At 36.7% G+C, this 23,560-nt stretch overlaps 2 protein-coding genes and 1 non-coding gene across 5 annotated transcripts; 1 reads left to right on the top strand and 2 right to left on the bottom strand.

Annotated features, from left to right (window-relative positions):
- The first annotated feature begins 412 nt into the window (after positions 1-412).
- Positions 413-1,904, top strand: LOC111438420 (ubiquitin-conjugating enzyme E2 5B-like). Of its 3 annotated transcripts, none has more exons than XM_023076342.1 (5): positions 413-641; positions 951-1,040; positions 1,212-1,339; positions 1,409-1,513; positions 1,596-1,904. In XM_023076342.1, exons 2-5 carry the CDS (start codon positions 971-973, stop codon positions 1,737-1,739), a joined length of 447 nt encoding a protein of 148 aa, XP_022932110.1. In that variant the 5' UTR covers positions 413-641; positions 951-970; the 3' UTR covers positions 1,740-1,904. The 3 variants fall into 3 exon arrangements, with proteins under 3 accessions (XP_022932110.1, XP_022932111.1, XP_022932112.1); XM_023076343.1 differs by having other exon boundaries at positions 483-641; positions 947-1,040; XM_023076344.1 differs by lacking the exon at positions 413-641 and adding an exon at positions 810-828.
- Positions 1,905-6,667: 4,763 nt separating this feature from the next.
- On the bottom strand, positions 6,668-7,147 carry LOC111438391. The gene has a single exon (XM_023076296.1). The coding sequence runs from the start codon at positions 7,145-7,147 to the stop codon at positions 6,668-6,670; it is 480 nt and encodes a 159-aa protein (XP_022932064.1).
- A 7,127-nt stretch (positions 7,148-14,274) lies between these two features.
- Positions 14,275-14,414, bottom strand: LOC111438432. Its single transcript, XR_002709666.1, has one exon. It is a non-coding gene; the product is annotated as a small nucleolar RNA Z247 (small nucleolar RNA).
- Positions 14,415-23,560: the final 9,146 nt, after the last annotated feature.

Below are 23,560 nucleotides of genomic sequence, written 5' to 3'. Positions count from 1 at the left end.
TAAAAAAAAAAAAAAAAAAAAAAACTAAAGAAAAACACCCATTAATTTTGGATACAAAACTTATTTTATTTAAAAAATAACGTTGAATTTCACATTTCTTATTAATACACTTCAACTTTTTAAAAATACTACTAACAGGAAAATATGTTAAAAAAATATCCATAAAATTTTAAAAATAAACACTCCTTATATCTATAAAAAAAAATTTAAAAAAATTATCACTATACCCAAGCTCTAAGATTATCTCCAAACTTTTTAATGTTAACGCGTTACTAATTTTTCAAAAGTTTTAACATATATATTTTGAAGACAAAATTGAAAGTAGAACATATTAGCCTAATTTGTACGCTAATTCAACAATAGAAAAGAAGTTTCATCTCTTTAAAAGCCCAGCCCAAAACAGAGAGAAAACAAACCAAATCATCACTCAAATACACGCAAACAAAAAGAATAAAACCTTTTCCCTTCAAAAAAACAGGAAAATATAATAAGCTTTTTGAACAATTTCCGAAGCTGAAGCCGTGTGCATGAAGCAATTTCACAATTTCAGACTTCCCAAACTTCATATATAAACACCTTTCTCCTCTTCGATCCATCCCCTCCAAGCGCTTCTCAAATCTCTTCACAATTCTCCTCCAAAGGTGACCTAAATCCCTCGATTTCCCCCCTTTTTCCTCTCTCTCTCTCTGTTTCTCAAGGGTTTTCAGGGTTTTCATCCACACTCTGTTCATGGGTTTTCGTTGAATTTTGATGGGTTTCTCTTCTTTTTTTGATTTCGCATGTAGGGCTTTTCGTTTCGTATTCAAAATTCTGCGTTTCTCCTTACGAGTACGAGTCTTGGACTCAATTTTTGTTTTCGTTATGTGTTCCCTTCAATTTAATTTTAATTGTAGCTTATTGGGTATATCGCCCATTGGGAACTGATCGTTTATTTCCTTCATTCAAGGCAGACCCTGATCTACAAGCTGTCATGGCTTCCAGACGCATTGCCAAAGAGTTGAAAGACCTCCAAAAGGATCCTCCAGTTTCTTGCAGTGCTGGTTTGTTCTGACCATTCTTCTGTATTTTCAATGCGAACCCATTTGTGCACTGTTGCGATATTGAATCATTTGTAATGCTAATCCATATATGGATCATATCTCTGCCTCTGCTTGTACTTAGTTTGGGTCAGCTTTGTGGATTAATGGCTTGCCCTTGATGATTATTTACAGGGCCTGTTGGTCAAGACATGTTTCATTGGCAGGCAACAATTATGGGTCCAGCTGATAGCCCTTATGCTGGAGGTGTATTTTCAGTCAACATTCACTTTCCTCCAGACTATCCCTTTAAACCTCCAAAGGTATCATATTCATTAATGAATTCCTTGTAATTGTAATAGTAATGAGAATTATATTGTGTGTTTGAGTAGGTTTCTTTTAAGACCAAAGTTTATCATCCGAACATCAATAACAATGGAAGTATCTGCCTCGACATTTTGAAAGAGCAATGGAGCCCTGCTCTTACGGTTTCTAAGGTAATGCCATCTTTGGTTTAATACCAATCTTGTGTCTAATACCATGGAAGTGTAATGATTCGTTAGGGGATGAATTGTGTAGGTGCTGCTGTCTGTATGCTCACTGCTTACAGACCCGAACCCAGACGATCCGTTGGTGCCTGAGATAGCTCATATGTACAAGAATGACCGAGCCAAGTATGAAAGTAACGCTCGATCTTGGACCCAGAAGTATGCTATGGGGTAAAGCATCAGTTCCAGGTTCATTGTTTTTTCCTTAGATGAAAAGAAAATGCAAATAGCCGTTTTGTTTTTGGACAGACCAGACAGCCTTCCTTTTGGATTTTGAGTTAGTTGGATATCAAATACTATTTTCTCATTGCTATCATAGCTTTTACAGTTATTTTCTTAACTAATTTGGTAGCTGCTGCTGAATTGTGCCTTGCTTGTTTTGTACTCGATTCTGCGTCGGATGGGTTGGGTTGAAATAATTTGGAACTTTATAGGTTCGTGAGTTTGTTTCTTCGTCGGTTTGTTTCTCATCTGTAACGACTACATTACCTTTATGGTTCTGCCACTGAAACGTTGTTAGAAAGTGATTAGGAAGTGTCCATAAAGTGGTTCGAAAAAGGGAAGTATTGCAGAAAATTGTTAAAGAAGAACTAGACTGCATACCAGGCATTAGGTTTGGAAACTATACCACCATCTGGGCTACGGGTTCGGATTCGAAGTTGCCTATCAGCTTTAGGTCCATGAGCAAAGCTCGAACAACTAGCCTTCACATTCCTCTCGGCTTAGAAGAATGCACATGCCCAATTTGAGAAGTGCGTAGAGGACAATATCTACTAGTTGTGGACTTGAGCTATTACAAATGGTATCAAAACCAGACACTAGGTGGTGTGCCTGCGAGGATGTTGGGCCCCTAAGGGAGGTGGATTGTGGATCCCACATCGGTTGGAGAGGGGAACGAAAGATTCCTTATAAGGGTGTGGAAACCTAATCGGTTGAAGTTTGGGTTGACATAGCCGGTACAATGGAATCGACCATGTTGTTGTCTTCTTCCTTCCCTCTGGAAGGAAGAAGACACGCACGACCGTGGTCGTTGCTGCTTGAAACTTTGCCTCTCCAGCTCCGTTTACTACATTTATTCTCTTGATTTCTTCATGAAACTTAAAGGTGGTGTTACAAGGAAGAGCTAGGGATTGATTTTATACTTTCTTGTGGATTGTAGCCTAAGTAAAATTATCCTCCAAAGTTGGTCGAAAATTGTTTTCCTCGTCAGAGCTCAACCCATACAAATCTTATTGGACAACCGTTTCTAGAGGTTTTCAGACCTTGAATTCTTCATGGAATTTCTTCCTCATTCTTCTTCCCTCTAGCTTAAGAAAATGTTTTGGAGGAATGTCTTTAGATGTGGCCTTAATTTTGAGGATTTTTTCTCCGTCTGCAACACACCCGAAAATGTAGAAGTTCCTTTTCTTGGGCAGCTTGTTCTAGAGCGTGTTAGCTCTTGATTTCTTCATCAAAGCTACTCAATTCAATCCTTTGAAGCTAAAGGAATGCTCAATTTTAAGAAAAAATGGACCATAGATAGGAATTCGATACTTGCTCCCAAATTATACCTAAAACTGATTTTCTTCTTTTGGGCACGTTCTTGGGACTAATTTTCTTCGTGGTCTTCTATGGAAATACTTCTTTAATGGTGGACAAGATTTGGGGAATGGGTTCTAGGCTCTTTTAGCGCTTGATTCCTTTATAAAACTTGTGGATAATCTTGTTTAGAAGCGGTATGAATAAGTTTGAAGGAAAATGGTGGACAATTTCTCTAAAATTTGGAAGAAACTCAAGAGTAGAAAACTAAAAAACTAAACGGCTATAACTCACGATTGAAAGCTCGACCTAACTCGATTCTTGTTCCATATGAATGCCCCAACTTTAGATTTTATAGAGGAAGCTTACCGACATTGAAATCTCTAGAATCATCGTGATTTGGAGATTGAGTCTTCTGGATTTCTCGTCGGCAATATCTTCTCCGATCAACAAGCAACCAACCTTGAATTATGACCCTTGGATATGATAAGGTGTCTCCTCTAGAACGTACTTGTAATTATCTCAAAGTTTAGGGGTAATTTGGTAATTTGTCATTTTTTAAAATATTTTACTATTTTTTCTTGTGTGCAGACTCCAATTAAATTTGAGCCAAAAAGGTTAATGTGGCAGTAAAACCACGTTAGAGAATATATATAAATACTCTGTAAATGGTTTCAATTATAAGAAACGTTCATGCTCAAACTCCCACATCGTGTTTACTATCCTTTCCTAACATATAGATCATGACACAACCTAATTTAACGTACTTATACTTGTTTACCTAACCTAACATACATACTTTATGTCCTTGATTATCACGTTCGTACTATAACCATCAATTTCACACATACTATTTACAAGCTAATTGCACTTTGTTAATATCATTCACACGAATAAACATTGTTTCTTGTCCGTTACTTGAAACAATACTTGATATGAACCAAAAGAAATCAATCCTATAATATACTTCTATGAAGATGTGAAGAAAACGTTGTTAATTATGACCATAAAGTAGGAAAGTTACCACTCTTAGACAACCTCGTGAATCGGTAAGAGTTTCATTTTGAGGCTATTTAATGCCATGTATGTTGTCTTTGTAAAATAGACTTGGAAAAAGTAGTAAAATGAGCATTTGAGTTATTTGATCAACAAGAATCATTTGAGTTAGACATGGTCGATATTGTTTGTGGAGTGATTCAAATCTCAAATAAGTGTTCTTGCCTTGAAATATTCGATCAACAAGATAATCTGAATCTTATTCCCCTTATAGTGATTCGATATCATTTAGTATTAGAGCTGTCCCTTGGGTTGATTTCATATCAATACTGATCATATAATACATCATAGCGGTATGATGTCATATTTCAAAACCTCATGACACATAAGACTACCAACACACTCTAACACACAATTATGTCATGCTTAACCTAAACATGTTCAAAAAGTTCAGTTGAAAATTTTTTAGCATGGTTTAGTCGATACCAAGGATGTGGTCCATTCTTACATTTTTAATTGCTTTATTGTCTTGATAATTAATTGAATCTTTAATCTGAAAAAGGTTTAGTTGGACCCTAGGTATGAGTTATGATGGATCTTAAACAAGCACGGCTAAGCAAACTTGTTAAAGCTTTGCCGGTTGAAAGATTGATTAGGTCCTTAAAATGGGTTTGGTTGGTTAATCTAAGTGACCCAAAAATTCGAAACGTTTTTTGGGATGAGTATTCTAAAATATAAAAAGCGATAGAATAATAAGTTATAATTCATTGACTCATTGATTGTATCATTAACCATTTCTTTCTTTTGGTGTGAGGAATTTATTATGAATCTATTGATTTCTGCAGCTTCCGTTATTGCTACTGATTGGCGGTCGGTGATATGAACCAAGAGACATCAATCATATAACATATTTTATTGAAGATGTGAAGAAAAGGTTGTCAAAATTATCACAAAATGTTTCAATTTATGCTACATTAAAAAAGAATGAAGTTTGATTGTTGTAAATTTTGGTTGGGTTACCATTTAGAATAATTTAGAGTTATTGTATTTTAGGACTTTTTATTTACTTTAGGTTACATTTACATCATGGTTAATTATGGTCATTAAGTATGAATGTTACAACTTTTGGAATGCCTTTAATAGTTTCATTTTTAGGCTATATAAAGCCATGTATGTTGTATTTGTAAGGTAGACTTGGAAAATATAGTAAAAGAAACATTTGTGCTTTTCTTTAGCCAATGACTAAGTTTCTTTACAATTCTATGTAGTTTAGGTTACATGTAGAATCATTCAAGCTCGACATGATCAATCTTGCTTGTGGAGTGATTTGAATCTCAAACAAGTGTTTGAGATATTTAATCAACAAGAATCATTCAAGCTAGACATGATCGATTTTGCTTGTGGAGTGATTCGAATCTTAAACAATGTTCTTGCCTTGAGATATTCGATCAACAAGGTAATCCGAATCTTACTACCCTTGTAGTGATTTTCCCATATCAGTCGGGCTTGCTTCTATTGGACTTGGGGTTGGTCAAGGTACTACTACGGGCCAAGCAGTAGAAGAGATTGATTGTCTTGAAAATTTTAGCATGGTTGGAGTAAACTTAAAAGACTCAATTTATTTTCTATATTCTCTCTTTTACCAATACCGTGGATGAGTTCAATTCTTACATTTTAGCATGGTCGGAAAAAGGTTTAGTTGAACTTGAGGTATGAGTTATGATGGGTCTTAAACAAGCATGACTAAGCAAACTTGTTAAAGCTTTGCCGATGATGAGCGTGAAAGATTGATTAGGCCCTCAAAAGTTGATTAGGCCCTCAAAAGGGGTTTGGTTGGTTAATCTAAGTGACCCAAGAATACGAAACGTTTTCTAGGATGAGTTTTCTAAAATACAAAATGTACAAAATTTGGTTATGTCCCATCACAAATGGATTGACAAGCCAAAAAAAAAAAAAAAAGTTAACTTAGTAGACTTGATGAGTCATTCCAAAATTAAATTTGGTGTCTACCCCAAACTTTTAATTTTATAAACCTAATAAGCTTGGTAGGTGGGAGTAAAAAAAATAGAGTAATTTCTTACTTCCAAAATGGGTTTTGAAGGTTCAAAAATCTCAACAGAGAGAGTTTGTAACTGTCATAGGTAAATTTGGAATTATACATGACTTGAACTGCCTAGGCATGGGCTGCATCTCGCATGCTCACAAGCCAATAAAACTTAAAATATAACTTATGGACCGTTGATAGATTATTATATGATATGGTAAATGATTTCTTAATTTCGAAATATATAAGATTTCAAAGTTGGGTAAGTTTTATATTGAAGGAAGCTATATTTGTAACTATGGTAAAATATTTTAGCATTATGAAATGTAGCTAAAAACATAAATTCCAAACCCCCCCCCCCATTCAAACAGGTAGATACCAGAAGTCCACATTTCTCCCAACCACATTTACCCCTTTTACAATGAATGAAGAACAAGAAATTGGGTTAAAAATTTTGAAATATTTTGAATGGTGGAAAAAGAAAGATGAAATAAATAATGTATTAATTTATACATTTTGAGAAAAATAAAAATCCGACGCGTTTTTCAGGCTGATCGAGTTTCCAGATTCCGGCGGGAAGTGTTCTGCATCAAGAAAAGCTTCTTCAAAACCTTAACAATCCCCGTCGTCGTCTTCTTCCTCCTCGTCGCCGTGCTCCTCGACGTTTGCGACGGATCCAAATCCGCTATCTCAACCGATTCAATCTCCGCCGATTTCATCAACCTCGATCTTCGATTCCTCGATAAGTCCTCGTTGAGATTCTCCCAGAGCACATCCATCTTCTCCGCCGCCGCGGCATCCGTCTCCTCGTCGCTCTCGAGTTTCCTCCTCCTGTGCAAGGAGGACGTAAATGTGACGGCGGCGAAGCGATCGGTCCTGTCAGTATGGGCCGTGGTGTCTCTGAAGTTGGAATCGGAAATGGGAGATGCGGCGGGAGAGGCGCGCCAGAGAGGCGGGGAATCGATGCTGCAGCGGGTGAAGGAGTCGAAGGCGGTGGGGAAACTGAAGTCATCTTCAACCGCCATGGATTTGGATTGAAATGAAAAATGAGAGATTGGGGAAAAGAAAATGGAAATTGGAGAGAATATTTGGAATTTGGGATTTGGGAATTAGGATTTGTATGTGGAATTTGCAGTTCAACTGCTTCAACAAAGTGCTATAATTTCTCTTTCTTTCTTGTTTATATTGTTATTTCTTTTTTCATTTTCCATTTAACTTTTTTTTTTTAAATATTTATTATAGTGTTCATCTTAATCTATCTTCCGTTTGAATTAAAAATTTTGGATTGGTTGGGTTGGTGACTGAACTAACCTAAATATAGTTCACAACCTAACTTCATCTTTTTTTTTTTTTTCTCCAATTATTTAAAAATCCTATTTATCAACCATACATATTATATTAATAACTAAAATCTCATACAATTAAATATCAATAACTCACCATTAATATTTGTTACATAAATTAAATATTCTTCATTTTCATAATAATTTTAAAAATATGATAGAATTGGGTTGGATTTGTAATCATATTTTTAGGTCAGTAACCTATCCGAGTTTTAGATTTTACAAAAATTCAACTACACAAAAAATCTAACTCAACTCAACTTTTTTATTTATACATAATTTATAGGGTGGATACATCATTTAGGGGCATGGCTCTGATACCATGTTAGATGAACACAACTTTCTATAATGATATGATATTGTCCACTTTGAGCATAAACTCTGATGGCTTTGCTTTGGACTTCCCCAAAAGGCCTCATGCCAGTGGAATACTATCTCCATTGATATGAGGCCTCTTGGGGAAGTCCAAAGCAAATCTATGAGAGCTTATGTTTAAAGTGGACAATATCATACCATTGTGGAGAGTCGTATTCATTTAACAGATATCTCTTATCCCTCTAACTACATAACTCTCGAGTGCTCCTACATTTCTATCGACATCTTGCTGACACCTAACATAAAAGAAAGAGGAAAGAGCTGAGTATAAAATTCTCAGTAAGCAAAGAGTCTCATCGCATCCTTTAACCTAATAGGTATCCACGAATTTTACTTTGGGTTCTAGGAAGTTCGGGTTGAACCTCTACTACTACCGGACCCACTCTGTATGAAGGAGGTGGTTCACCCATTTCTGGCATCACAAGTCTTCTGAGTGACAAATCTCTTCTCTAGCGTTGTAGCTTGCTTTGCCTAAGCAGTGTGTAACTTAAATGATCTAGAGTTTACGGGTAAACTTGAGTGTCTTGTCCTTGTAACACTATTGATTCGATTAACTTTATAATTGTTATAAATAATTTGATCCAAACTTTTCATGTAAAGACATTTGAATGGAGGTATTGTCACAACTCAATTTTTGAGTTGTTTGAAGCAAATATCGCAACGTGGATTGACGCAAAAGAGTTGTGAAAATACAAAGAAAAAATTTCTCTTTTAAAACAAGAAAACTTCGAAAAATGAAAAGAGAAAAACGTGCACAAAATACACACATATATATATATATATATTTACATTATACAAAAATATCCAGGGGATTTGGGGGTGCCACTCTATGGCTCCCTCTCCCGTTCAATACTCTCTTGTTCTAACGAAGGACTTAACATGGTTTCTTGACATAAGGATCTTAGTCTTAGGACATTGATCTTGAATCATGGTTCTTAGTCAACTCGGTAGCTATCTCTAACATGTTCCAAGATTGCTCTCCATGAAAAACTTAGAAGGTCACATCTTTCGTGAATACCATATAAACGTGAAATGTGTTATCCGGTGAGAAACATGTCCAAAACATCCTAAAACATAGGGAAAAAGAGCCTACAATAACGTAGGGAAGGATAACCTGCAAAAACATGGGTGAGCATCTCGGGTTGGACATTCTATCTAGGTGAGGAAAAACATGAAACATAAAACATGACATCATTCTAAAAAAAACATGGCATGACATCTCACGTAGATGAGGAAAATATGAGGAAGTCAAAGGTTATTTAAGACATGGTTTAGAGATTATTTAAGACATGGTTTAGAGTTGTACCTAGCAATCTTAAGATGTTAGATTTATGCCCTAAATCTAGTAATTAATTATTTAGTTTTCAATAATAATTTTGATAATTTTATTTACAATTTAATATTATTCATTGTAAGAAAAATAGAAGGCTATTATTGTAATCTTGAACCATATGTGTCCACATACGTGATCATGTTCAAATAATAACCTAACGGGTTTATAGTATATGGATAACGATGGGTGTCTTATCTTGGTAATACTATTGATACGACCCACTTTGTCATTATTACAAATGATTTGATCCAAATCGTTCATGTGGAGACATGTGAATAAGAGTATTCTATACAATGAGTTTGTATAATACTAGACCACCAAATATTTAATCTCTCCTTATAAATCTATTAATTGGGAAGATTAATATTCCACATAATGATCATACATGACTTGTTCTTAATCCTGAGTGAGTTATGAACTTTTGTCTGTGAAGGCTTGTCCTTCGATTTGCATGGGTGAGAATGACTTTTGTAACCGAGTCACTATAATATATCTATCATTTTTTAGACTTGACTCAATAGGGAGCTGGGAACAAAATTTTACAAGATAGAATTCACTCATTCCCATATGTAGTTCCCTTAAGTGCTGATTTCGATACTTGAACAATGGGCCCTATCTTCTCATTGTTTGGAGAGGGACTTATTTATGATTGTATTATAAACAAATTATTTATTAGAGAATAAGTGGTACTTAAAGTGAAATAATTACATGAGTAAAATGGACTTTTGACCAAGATGTAATTACAAACAACTCGTGAATGATAGACTTATTTGTAATGTTTATATCAATGGACACAACTTGTTCTACCGTGCATAAGAGTGCAATTCTAAGTATATAATAGATGATCAATGAATGAAAATTGATTAATTAAATAGTTTAATTAATTAAGTTTGTATCATTGGAGCTTATAATCGAGAGTCGTCCTCTTGTAAGCTCATACTAATACTAAAAAGTTCAATTTAGTTGAAAACAAGTGTGAAATATTCAAATTAATATTTAATATATTAGATATATTAAATATAAAAGAAAAATTATATTTAATTGGAAGAGTTTAAATTAATATTTAATATATGAGATATATTAAATATAAATAGAGAAAAATATATTTAATTTGAAGGTTCAAATTTTTATTAATATATTAAATATAAATAAAGAAAAATTATTTAATTTGGAGGAATCTAATTTAATTCTATATTAAATATATTAAAGAGAAAAAATATATTTATTGTATTTGATACTGTTAGATTGAATGACACGATGACCTATATGGGTCACGACCTCATGTATTTATAGATATGTATAATGAAGATTACATTCCAAATCTATGATTTGATAACAAACCATGAAATCATAGATTTGGTAACAAACCCTTCAAATCATAGATTTGGTAACAAACTAGTAAATCCTAGATTATATTAGTATATACAGGTATGATCTATTTTACGTTTAACACCCCCTCAATCTGGACGATGTACTACTAAGTTCAGATTGCGCCTAAAATAGCTAAAAGAAGGAGCTGGCAGTGGCTTTGTCATGATATCGGCGAGCTGATCCTTGGAAGATATGAGTCGAACATCAAGCTGACGAGTCGATACTCGTTCACGAATGAAGTGATAATCAACCTCAACATGCTTCGTCCGTCGATGAAAGATTGGATTGGCGGATAGGTAGGTGGCACCAATATTGTCACACCATAGGCTAGGCGCTCGCGCTTGCGAGATCCCGAGCTCACGCAAGAGGACTTGGATCCAAATTAATTCGGCAGTGGCATCAGCAACCGCCTTATATTCGGCTTCCGTACTAGAACGAGAAACTGTCGATTGTTTCCTCGAACTCCAAGAGATAAGATTGCCATCAAAGAAGATCACATAGCCTCCAGTGCTTCGACGATCATCAGGATTCCCAGCCCAATCAGCATCTGAAAAGGCACTCAACAAATCAGTGCTGGACTTTGTAAGACACAAACCCATATCAATAGTGTCATGTAGATAACGGAGAATTCGTTTGACTGCCGCCCAATGTATAGAAGTCGGAGAGGACATGAACTGACACACTCTGTTGACACAGAAGGATATATCAGGACGTGTCAGAGACAAATATTGGAGAGCACCAACGACACTTCGATAGCGAGTAGTATCCTCAGGTGAGAGCTTTTCACCACCATTCAATAACAACTTCTCACTGGGAAGCATAGGTGTGGGCACACCTTTGGAGGTGAGCATATTGGTTCTGGCTAATAAATCTCGAATGTATTTATGTTGTGTCAGAATAAGTCCACTGGAAGTATGGCGGACCTCAATCCCAAGAAAATAACTCAAAATACCAAGATCCTTGACGGCAAAATCATCCTGAAGCTGTGTAAGAAGTTTCTCAGTAGCCGTAGAAGATAAGCTGATGATAATAATGTCATCAACGTAGATGATATACATCTGAATGCCCGTCTTGTTAAAAATGAAAAGAGAGACATCAGCCTTTGAAGGTGTAAAATTCAGCTGTAATAGTTTGGAGCTAAGGCGAGAAAACCAGGCACGCGGAGCTTGTTTAAGGCCATAAAGCGACTTATCCAGCTTGCAGAGATAACCAGGGTGTTGAGAATCCACAAATCCAGGGGGCTGCTTCATATAAACATCTTCATTAAGAAAGCCATGAAGAAAAGCATTTTGAATATCAATCTGTCGAATAGCCCAACCACGAGAAATAGCAAGAGATAATAAGAGCCGAATGGTAGTGGGCTTAACAACTAGACTAAAGGTATCATCATAATCAACGCCATACTGCTGTTTAAAACCTTTAGCAACCAGGCGTGCTTTGTAGCGATCAATAGAGCCATCTGGCTTTTGCTTGAGTTTGAAAACCCATTTGCAATCAATAACGTTAAGACCAGCACGAGGAGGAACTAAGTGCCATGTCTTATTTTTTTGAAGTGCCTGAAATTCATCATTCATTGCCTGACGCCAGAGAGGATGCTCCATAGCAGTAATATGTGAAGTAGGTTCAGAGGCAGAAGACCGAGCTACAAGATATGTTACTGTTCCATCTGTACGCACCTTGGGTTTCTTGATATTGTGCTTTAATCGAGTACCATACGAATGAGTAGTAGGTGCAGGATCCACATTTGAGGGGATAGCCGTATCAGCCGTTGTGAGGGGAGCAACCGATGCTACAGCAGTTGGTTGACCAGCGGCCGAGGATTCGACTGGGCATTGCGCAATATCATCTGCTGGCGGAGGAGCCGAGGCCTCAATCATTGGCGGAACAACCAACGCCGATTCGCATGGCAGCAACGCAGAGGATTGCTGCGGCAATTTCGAAGCTGATGTAGACGTCAAATTTTCTGCATCCAAAGAGTTAGTAGGCCCAGGCATATGCATGTGATCATTCTCCAAATTAGTACTACTATTACCCAAATGCAAGGTGCACAAATCAGGGTCATTATGTGTCGACTGCATGATTGGGGAAGAATTAGGTGGGGCTCTTTTGAATGGAAAAACATTTTCATCAAATATGACATCTCTAGACATATAGACACGACCAGAATCGGTGTCAAGACACTTATACCCTTTATGTAAAGAATTGTAGCCTAGAAAGACACATTCCTTTGATCGAAAAGAGAGCTTTTGTTTGTTATAAGGACGAAGATGAGGCCCAACAAGCACACTCAAATTTTTTTAATAAGGAGTAATTTGGTGGGGTATGAAAAAGAAGCTCTAAGGGGCATTTTTTATCGATGACACGAGTAGAAAGACGATTGATGAGATATGTGGCGGTAAGAAACGCGTCGTCCCAAAATTTAATAGGTACATGAGCATGAGCTAGAAGGGCTAGGCCAGTTTCAACAATATGACGGTGCTTACGTTCAGCAGACCCATTTTGTTGATGTGTGTGAGGGCACGAAACACGATGACCAATTCCAAGGGAACGAAAAAATGTGTTATGAATTTTCTGATATTCCCCACCCCAATCAGATTGGACCCACTTGATTTTAGTATCTAGGAGGCGCTCAACATGAGCTTGGAATTGCAAAAATATACGAGGAGCTTCTGTACGATCATGCATCAAATAGATCCACGAAAATTTACTGAAATCATCAATGAAACTAATATAATATTTAAAACCCCCAACAGATGGAGGTGCAGGGCCCTAAACATTCGAAAAAATAAGTTCCAAAGGTGACGAAGACCTATGGGAAGAACTAGTATATGGTAATTGATGACTTTTTGCTAACTGACACGCATTGCAAACTGATAAAGATGACTCACTAGCATACGAAATATTATTGAGACGCAAAATTGATTTTACTACTTGAGATGAAGAATGTCCAAGACGTGCCTGCCATTGGGCGTGAGTAGTAGATCTGCTCACCAAGGCGTGCTTGAGATCATCGACATCGGATGACTTAATAGGATAAAAACCAGATTCACACCTCCCATTTAGGAGACTTTTCCTCGACTGTCGATCATTTATAGAAAAGTGCCAAGGATGGAATTCAAAAAATACGTCATTATCACGAGAAAATTTATGAACGAAAAGAAGATGTTTAGAAATTTCAGGCACATGCAAAATATTACGCAATGCAAGAGGACGAGTAGCAGTATTAATTAGAGAATGACCAGTATGCAAAACATGCAAACCTGCTCCATTGCTGACTTGAACTTGTTCACCTCCATGATAACGTTCATGCACAGCGAGACGATCCAGGTCACTGGTGATATGGTCTGTAGCGCCTGTGTCGCTGTACCAATTTGGGTCAATCTTGTAAGAGGAAGTAGCCACCAATGCCGTAGGAGGAGCAGAAGAAGGTTCATCTTGATAGGACTCATCCATCCTATGCCAGCAGCGGATAGCAGTATGCCCCATTTTGCCGCAGATCTGGCAGGAAGGACGAGCAGAAGGGCCACGACGATCACCAGCAGGACGAGAGGGTGCATAACCTTGAGAACGACCACGACCACGATCCCTACGCCCACAATTCTTCTGCTGACCACCACGACTAGCATAATTGGCAGAAGATCCAAGATTTAACTGAAGTTCAGCACGACCAGTATAATTGGCCGAAGATCCCGGATTTAACTGAAGTTCAGCTTGGTGTTGTAGTTGGCGAGCTTCATACGTCATTAGATGTGCAAACACATCATCAAGTGTGAGGGCTTCACTCTTGGTAGTCATTGAGGTGACGAAGGGATCATAGTCAGGGCCAAGACCAGTGAGAAGATACGCGATCACATCATCATCCTGCAAGGCAGAGCCGGTGGCGGCCAGCTCGGTGGCTAGCCCTTTGATCTTGCAAAAATAATTTGCAGCAGATTGATCTCGTTTCTTGGACGTGGCGAGCTCAACACAAATCTGAGTAGTGCGAGCACGAGTTGACGATGAAAACATCCGCTGCAGGGTATCCCACGCCTCCTTGGACGTAGTAGCGGCAACCACATCATGAAGAATCTCCTCACACCTGGAGGAGAGAAGGCCGCTAAGGACCTATTGATCCTGATCATACCATTGATTATAGGCCGGATTAGAGACCAGCTCAGCACCAACAGCAGTTGAGGAAGAGACCAGCTTGGCAGGTGCGGCATTGGTGCCATCAAGGTAGCCCATAAGCTTCGTACTCCGTAGGTAGGGGAGGAGCTGGGCACGCCATATGATGAAGTTGTTTTTGGTTAGACGAATTGTGACAGCATGGTGTAGAGGGATTGGGCCAAAAGTCGCCATGGTAGTTGAGACGATGTTGGAGATGGTGGATGGAGAGGAGGAAGAAGACATGGTAAACATTTAAAAAATAAACCTTGGATCTGATACCATGTTAGATTGAATGGCACGATGACCTATATGGGTCAGGATCTCATGTATTTATAGATATGTATAATGAAGATTACATTCCAAATCTATGATTTGATAACAAACCATGAAATCATAGATTTGGTAACAAACCCTTCAAATCATAGATTTGGTAACAAACTAGTAAATCCTAGATTATCTTAGTATATACAGGTATGATCTATTCTACGTTTAACAGATACCACCAAATTCTACCGAAGTTCTTGTAAATAGAATTATTGGGTTGAGCCAAAAAGATCCAACACTTTCTCCGATATATAATTCAAAACTATTCTTCTTCAATCCAGACTCTCCCACAAGCCTAAATCTTATGTTCGAGTCATAGCCAAAAAGATCTTGTGGAATAACTTCTATATTGTTGGAATATACCAAAATTCATAGCCCTAGAGTAGCATCATGATTCATACTATGTGGGCTAACCATGAAGTGAACATATCATTCACATAATTCACATATGCTAAGTCAATCACAATATCATATATTAGAGTTATATTAAGTTTCAAACACATTGGAATTTATTAGGTCTTTAAATTCTCATGTTTTAGGTATTAAGGATATTTTGGTCATTTTCTACTCAAATCGTGATTCATGCTCCAATTGTCTTGAAAATTTGCTTAGTCGTTAGAAATCATGAATTTAGATCTCATTTGGTTAATAAACCAATTGTTAGACATCAAAGGGCCTTTTGGTCATTTTATCCATATCTTTGGTTTAACCCCAATCATGTCATAACAAGTCTTCAATTAAGATTTTACGAGGAGCACACGCATGGCCTCGATTTTTGTGCCTTGATTATTTGAATGGTTCTTAATTTTCTTGTGTAGGATTCTAATGGAGTTTATTTTATGGAACACAAAAGAAATTGGTGAGAGCTAGTTTGATTGGGGTTAACTCAAGGAATTTAGGGGTGATGACTTGCCACGTTATCATCCTCCTTCGAAAACCGTCTTCCAAAGCTCCATACGTTGAGCTTTAGCCCTTAATATCTTTTATAAAGTTGTAGAGGGAAATGCAAGGAAGAAGGGACCAACCTCGTGCTCTATCTTGGATCATGGTCAAATAAACGTCATTAGAATACCTTTGAAAATCAGCTTTCTTGATGGTGCAAACCCATGGATCTTGCTTTAAATCTTGTTACTTTCCAACTCTTTCAGCTCTCGACCTTTTCATCAAATCTCTTCCTTTCCTTTCCCTCAAACTAATTGTTTCTCGAGGGACGAATTTGCATGGGTGCTTCAAATCTTGCGGTCAAAGTCTTGGGTTCCTTGGTCAACCTTAAACTTGTTTTTTCCTCCCACACAATCTGACCTCTTTAAGCTTCAACTCGGTAATAATTTTTTTTTTTTTGTCTCGAATCTAATGATCGGGAAAATAGGTTCTAGGCAGTCTCAACTTTTAGTTTCTTCATGAAAGTTATGGGTAATCTCATTTCAAACGTATAGAAATAAGTTTGGAATCAAATGGTATTCTATAACTTTCAATAATGGAAACCAAAAACTAAGAGCTTGATCATGATGGAGGGACTCTCCAAGACCAACTTCTTGTCCCAAACAATTGCCCATAGTCTCCCATTTATATAACACCTTCGCATCCTACCAACTAAGGTGGATTAGGCTAATAACTAAGTCGGTCACGTTGGGACGTCTTGACAATGAATTCTATTAAACTCTCTGCATATTTTTTTATGGCTTCTTTTGTCGGGTAATCAATACAATTGAGTGAGTTGTCTTCCTATTTAATGTGTTGGCCAACTTGTTGGCCTTTTCTGGATGGTAAAGGATTTCTTTGTCGTAATCTATCTTCAATTTCGACCACTTTGTTGCCTTATGTTAAGTTCCTTTTGCATAAATAGATACTCAAGACTTTTATAGTTAGTTTATACTTGTATCATCTTCTCGTACAAGTAGTTTGAATATTTTGAGTGCGAATACTACCACTACTAACTCCAAAATATGAGCTGGGTAATAACGCTTTTACTTCTCGAGTTGTCAGGAGGCATAAGCTATTACTTTATGATCTGGCATTAGCACGCATCCTAGACCTTTTCTCGAGGCATCATTGTAAACCTCAAAGTTGCTTGAATTATTTAGTACTATGAGTACTGGCGCTGTCACAAGCTTCTCCTTAAGGTCGATGAAACTCTTTTCACACATTGTCGTCCATACAAATAGTTTACCCTTCTTGATTAATTGTGTAAGTAGTGTTAATACCTTTGAGAAGTATCGAATGAAGCATATGTAATATTTCGCCCACCCTAAGAAGCTCCTAACCTCCGTGACTTAGGTTCGGTGGGGGCATTTCATAATGGTTGAAACCTTGGGCGAGTCTATTGAAATACCTTCTTTTGACATGATATGCCCTATGAAGGCTACCTTCTAAAGCTCCGTGGTTAATTAGATAGTGGCTAGGAATGCCCATGCTCCGTGGTTAATTAGCTTCTTGGCCTTTAGGGCAAATATGACCTTCAATGTACTTTCAGAATATTCCCCTTATACTTCACGTTTTTCCTTCCCCTTATACTTCATGTTTTTCCTTGATAGGGTTTAAATGTCACTTATCTAGCACAACAATCGATATAAGCGTAGTTTGTTGCTAGCAAGTCTATTCTAAGGATGATGTCAAAGTTTTTCATATTTACCATGGCCAATGTCACCTCCCATCTTTGTTCTAATGTCATCACCTTGATAACTTTAACTTTTTGTATACTAATATCTCGATACCAGCACGCGTAGATAATGTAATTAGAGTCTTCTCTAGTGGCTCTAATTCTAGATGAGCTTGCTTAATAAATTTTTTGGAAACGAAAGAATGGTAGAAGAATGGTAGAAATATAGTCAAATTGTACATAAGGTAGGTAGCAAGGATGGGTAAATTACATATGAGTATTGTGTCGGGATTGTCGGCCCTCTACGTCGCTAGTTTTGGTTTTAGGTTTGGTTTATCTGCATGTCTATTATCCTTGTTCTTTCAATATGGGCCGTTAGCATACTTGTGGTCATCTTGCCACGGTTAAAATAGGTACTAGTACCTATTAGGCACTCTCCTTCATGCCTCTAATGACATTTTTGGGCATAGGGGCTTATCCTTCTCCTATGTCGGGTGTTATTATTCGAACATTTCTCCAATCTTTAGTGCAACTGAGAGGAGTTCGTGTCATTAATGAGCATGGTCTGCCTTCTTACCCATCTAGTTATGCATGTCTAACAGGGTAGCTACTCCGAGGACATAGACATAAGCACTAAATTTATCCTTCTTCTATGTCGGGTGTTATTATCTGGTTATTTCTCCAGCCTTTAGTGCAATTGAGAGGAGTTCGTGTCATTAATGAGCATGATCTGCCTTCTTACCCATCTAGGTGTGCATGTCTAGCAGGGTGGCGACTCTAAGGGCATAGGCGTAATCACTATATACGTGAGCCACTAAATCCTTGGACCTCTTCGTGGAGACCCATGATAAGACAAACAATCCTCTTCTTCTTAGTGTCCACTAACTCAAACACAAACTTGAATAATTTGTTGAATTCTATGTCGTACTCCTCCACTAATTTGTCTCTTTGTTTGAGACTTAGAAAGGTTGCATGGTTCTAGTACATGGTTACGTGATAATACTTTTCAAAAAATGCCTCTTTGAATTGAGACTAAGTGATGGTCTCTTTGCTCGTGGTCCTTGTTTGGGAGGCCGGCTTCCACCAAAAATGCACCTCACTTAGCAACATGGAAGCGCTATGGACTTCATTTGTTTAAGGAAAATTGATATACTAGTAGGTTGTCTCTATAGCCTCCAATCGTGATTCAACTACGACAAGATCCACCTTCCCTCCATCAAAAGTTGATGGATTAAACTTCATGAATGATCGAGCCAATCAGAGTTTCTATTGTTATCTTTATAAAGGACTATAAGACCTCTAGAGTAAATATGATGGTCGATTAGATCAGAAATACATCCTAATTAGAAATTAGCCTTTACTAAGTTTCAGTCTCAATGTCACGAGGCTGGAGCATCACGACCTCAATGTTCTACCACCATGCCTTATGTTTCCGGTGTTTGAACCTCATCTTCTAGGAAGTATGATCTATCGTAAAAGAACATCTATGATCACTATTAAGGCAACTTATACATCATCGTATCTCTAAACTTAAGTAGATAACCTATGTTGGGAATGAACGCTTCATTCGCATAGCAGAAACGTTGGAATAAGCTTTTATTTTATTTAGAATTAAACAAAACAAAAAGGTTAAGCAAACTTACTAGGAAAAATTTGGAGAAAGTTATTAACCTAAATATTATAAGCTCTATGATACAAAATTAATTAATTGAACTCCTTGATTAATCAATTTCCATTCATTAACGGTAGGTTATTATAAACCGAGAGTTGCATTTTTATGCATTGTATGATAAGTTGTGTCCATTGTTTAATCGTTATAAGCAAGTCGATCCATCACGAGTTTTCATAATTACAATTGGGATAAAAGATCATGTTTACCTCTGTAATTACATTTTTCACCTTAAGTTTGTGACGAACAATTTGTTTATGATCTAATCATAAACCAAGTCTTCTTGGGCATATGAGAGGGTGATACCCAATTGTTTAAGTTTCAAAATCGGCACTGAAGAGTTGTCTACTTACCCTATATGAGAAGGAGTGAATTCCATCTCGTGAAATTATTTTCCCACCTTCTTATTTGGTCAATGGTAGACATATTGAATTGGTTGCAAAAGTCACTAGCACCCATACAAATTAGGATAAGCCTTTACAGGTACGAGTTCATAATTCACTCAAGATAAAGATCGAGTCACATCTAATCATTTTATGAAATATTAATTTTCTAAATAAAAAGAGATTAAATATTTCGTGGTCTAGTCTTACACAAACTCATTGTATAGGATATCCCCACTCACGTATCTCCACATAAATGATTTGGATCGAATCATTTATAACAATTATAAAGTGGGTCGTATCAATAGTGTTACCACGATAAGACACTCAACCTTATTCATATACTATAGACTTTTTTAAGTTATTCTTTGGGTATGATTCTATGGTATGTCAACCACGTATAGTTCTAAGATTACTCACAAGTTTCCTTTTGAAGTTGAGGACTAAAATGGCTGAAACAGTTTTGCCCCATTCAAGTTCTTAAATGCCACATTCGGGGAAGAAAAGAAAAATCAATTAGAGGTTTGTGGCATGAATTCATCCAACAAGACCCCTTTCATTAGATTCAAGCTTCGTATATAGAGTAATTGAATAAGTCATTTATGTAACGACCCAAAAAAAGAAAAAAAGAAAAAAATAATAATAATTATAAAAAAAAAATAAAGTAGGGACCCTCTCTCCACCTTCCCCAAATATCTCCCCAACACATCCAACTGCAAAGGGATCTGCAAAAGAAAGAAACAGAAGAGAAAAAAAAAATGGCTACTGGGAAGGAATGGCTTCACTCCAAGAAGATCTGATAGGAAGGGAAGAGATAAGAAAATTTATGGGTAAGTTAGATCTCTTCTTTTATTTTTGCAGGAGATAGAAAAATTGTTTTAGATCTCTCTTTTTTCAATTATTTAGATTTTTGAATCTCTTCTCGGAAATCAAAATTGATTGAAAATGGTTTTGTCAATTGCATGAATCATCATTTTTAGGGAAGAGAAGAAAATCATAATTGATTGATGCATAGTCAGTTTTATGAAAGAAATTAGAAGGGATTGTAAATGAATTTGATAGTCATTTGGGAAAGAGAAAGAAAAAAGAATAGATTAATTGGATAGTCATATTAGGAAAGGAGGAGAACAGAATGGATTGAAATTGTTTTATAATTGCATAATCATTTGTAGGAAGAAAAAAAAAAGACAGAGAGAAGAGAACAAAGAGGTACGGAAAGAAAATGGAAAATGTGAAAAATTATTATTGTTTGTATCCAGATAATATAATATTATAACAAACCATAATTGGATTGATGATTCAGAGCAGCATAAAATAATATTATTTTCAATTTGAGTTTTAGAAAATTTAGAAACAATGAAAACTTGGAATTCGATTTTTACTGAGACCGTTTTAGAGCCGTATTTCACATTGTTAGTTGGATTATTAATTAAAATGTGAAATACTAACAAAAGGTGACGAACGGTGGGATATGAAGCGAACTCCAGTAACCTTTAGAGCAACTCTCGAGGAACGGGAGCTTACGTTAATTAAATTAGGGAGTACTTCGGCTAAGGCCAACCAGGTAAGTGGCCTTATTATAGGATAGGCTAAAAATTGTATGAGTTACGATGTTGTATGAACTATGTCGTATGATGCGGTATATGAGTTATGATGATGTATGACTTATGATGATGTGTGGGTTATGATACCTGATGATGTGCTCAGTATTTATATATTTTGATGAATGTCGTACTTGATATGTTTGATGCACTTTGTGGCAATATGATGAGTATGATGATTGCGTGACGTTTACCTTAATATGATGATGTTTTCCATATTGAGCATGCTATATGATGATGAGTGTCATATTGCATCATGTCGTTAGATCGACATAGGACACAACCCTAAGAGCGTGAAAATGATATTAATATAAATATCCACGAGTATGTGTTACCCAGAGTAACAAAGAGATGAGACTAGAGGGTTGTGTCAGAAGAGACATTATGATGGATTTAGAGGGACCTCATGCATATTGTATGTTCATAAGCATAGGGCTACTTCCCCTAGAGATGATGAGTGCGGACGCGCACCGTATGATGAGCGCGTATGCGCACAGGTGCGAAAGCACACAGATGAGGGTGTTCATGAGGTGCATGACACTATGGGGTTCCGCTGACCTCCGGACGTCGCTACAGATTAGCTTGACCAGAGGGTCCAGGGGGTGTGCGAGCGCCCTGGGGATTCACACTCGCACGTGTGAGTCGTGTGTAGGGAAGTACTACACATCCAATTTGTTCGAGACTGGAGGCCACCCCTAAGATGATTAGAGATAGGTCCCTAAATCATGATTGCATGTGTTTGCATTTGCATGGCCCCCTATAGTGGGGCCACTTACTGAGTATTCTTTGAAATACTCAGGCCGTGTGCCACATCATTTTTCAGGTAAAGGCGAGGCGCACTTGTACGGAGGACGGCGGCATCGCGAGCAGAGACTGTGGCACGTGCATAGGGTAGACTCATATTTAAATTTCTAGTCTTAAGTTAGAATAGGTTGTTTTGCATTTCATTGTTTTAAATTATTTTGTATTTATTTTAGTTTCTCTAAATTTCAGTATTTCATATTTAAACACGTAAGACCATGGCAGTGTTTTTCAGAGGAGAAGTTGTTTTAAACGTTTTCTTGAAATTTTTTATTATCAATTATGTTCATGTAAGAGTTATATTTCTGTATTATAGATGAGCATGAGACGTTAGTAGCGACTCTGAGTATGTGGAAATTTTGGGTCGTTACAATTTATGAGTAAGTTTTTGAACCATTAGAAGAAATTCAAAATTCAATCCCTAAGCTCCATGTCGTTGCTTAAATTTTGTTCCTTTAACTTCGTGATGATAAGATATATATTTTTTTTTTCTTATGAAAGAAGTCAGAGAGATAAATAAGTCTAAAATACTATACCCATTAAAGGTTGTTTCTATAAGCTTAAGAAGTGCGTTAACTAGTAGGAAGAAGAATTGGGTCAGCTTCGACAAGGACGTTGGTTTCTAAGAGATGTTGTCCCGCAAATATCTTCATCTAAAGTATATGAGAGACCAAGAAACCAGCCATAACCCTTTCTTGCAACGTTCTCTGCAAATTTGTAGAAGAAATCGAGGTGAGATAAGAAGCGTACGAGGTGGTGGGAGGTAAGTTTTAGACGTATCTTGCCACAGACTCAACTGAACCGACCACATCAACGTCTTCAACCTTTAGCAAATCATATACAGAGTACAGTGAATTGCTCTAACATATAATTCATCATGTTTTTAATTATAGTTCTCACGCAACATTCTTCAATAAATCATATTTCGATAATCCAACATGCTTTCAATTACATTTCATACAGAAAATTTCTTTAATGAGTCATATTTTAGTCATCTCATTAGTCTTAAATACTCTACTGTAACTTTTAAGTGAATATGGTCAAAATCAACTCAAAATCCAAAGAAAAACTAAACCAATTTAGTCACTTATCTCAGACCAAATTGGTCATTCCTCACATTCCTCACATTCCTCGCGCATCTTCTATTTTCCTTGTCAACGGTGAATGTACAATTTCTCAGCATTAGCAACATGCATGAATTCAGCAATGATAATCATAAACTGCACCCAATCTATTAGTAATTAGCAAGAAAATAATTCGAATTGAGGAAAATAGGAAGGGCTAACCAAAATCAGTGAACGACACATCAAAAATTTAGAACATCAATAAGACACAAGATTAACTACGAATCGCCAATGGTTGCACACGAAGGAAACGATAACGAAATGAATCAATTACATCCTAGGTTTAATTAGACTTTGTACTTTAGTTGATTGGAATTAAAAAAAAAAATTAAAAAAAAAAAAAAAAAAAAAAAAAAAAAAAAAAAAAAA

This window comes from Cucurbita moschata, unplaced genomic scaffold (genome assembly GCF_002738365.1).
Source record: "Cucurbita moschata cultivar Rifu unplaced genomic scaffold, Cmos_1.0 Cmo_Scf00074, whole genome shotgun sequence".
NCBI classification, from domain to species: Eukaryota; Viridiplantae; Streptophyta; class Magnoliopsida; order Cucurbitales; family Cucurbitaceae; genus Cucurbita; species Cucurbita moschata.
This window is presented reverse-complemented; position numbering and strand designations above follow the sequence as displayed.

Excerpts from the sequence above, each read along its gene's own strand:
- LOC111438420 (XM_023076342.1), top strand. The coding sequence starts at position 971 with ATGGCTTCCAGACGCATTGCCAAAGAGTTGAAAGACCTCCAAAAGGAT. Across the intron at positions 1,340-1,408 it reads ATCCCTTTAAACCTCCAAAG|GTTTCTTTTAAGACCAAAGT; the intron begins GTATCATATTCA and ends GTGTTTGAGTAG. Across the intron at positions 1,514-1,595 it reads CTGCTCTTACGGTTTCTAAG|GTGCTGCTGTCTGTATGCTC; the intron begins GTAATGCCATCT and ends TGAATTGTGTAG.
- LOC111438391 (XM_023076296.1), bottom strand. The coding sequence starts at position 7,147 with ATGGCGGTTGAAGATGACTTCAGTTTCCCCACCGCCTTCGACTCCTTC.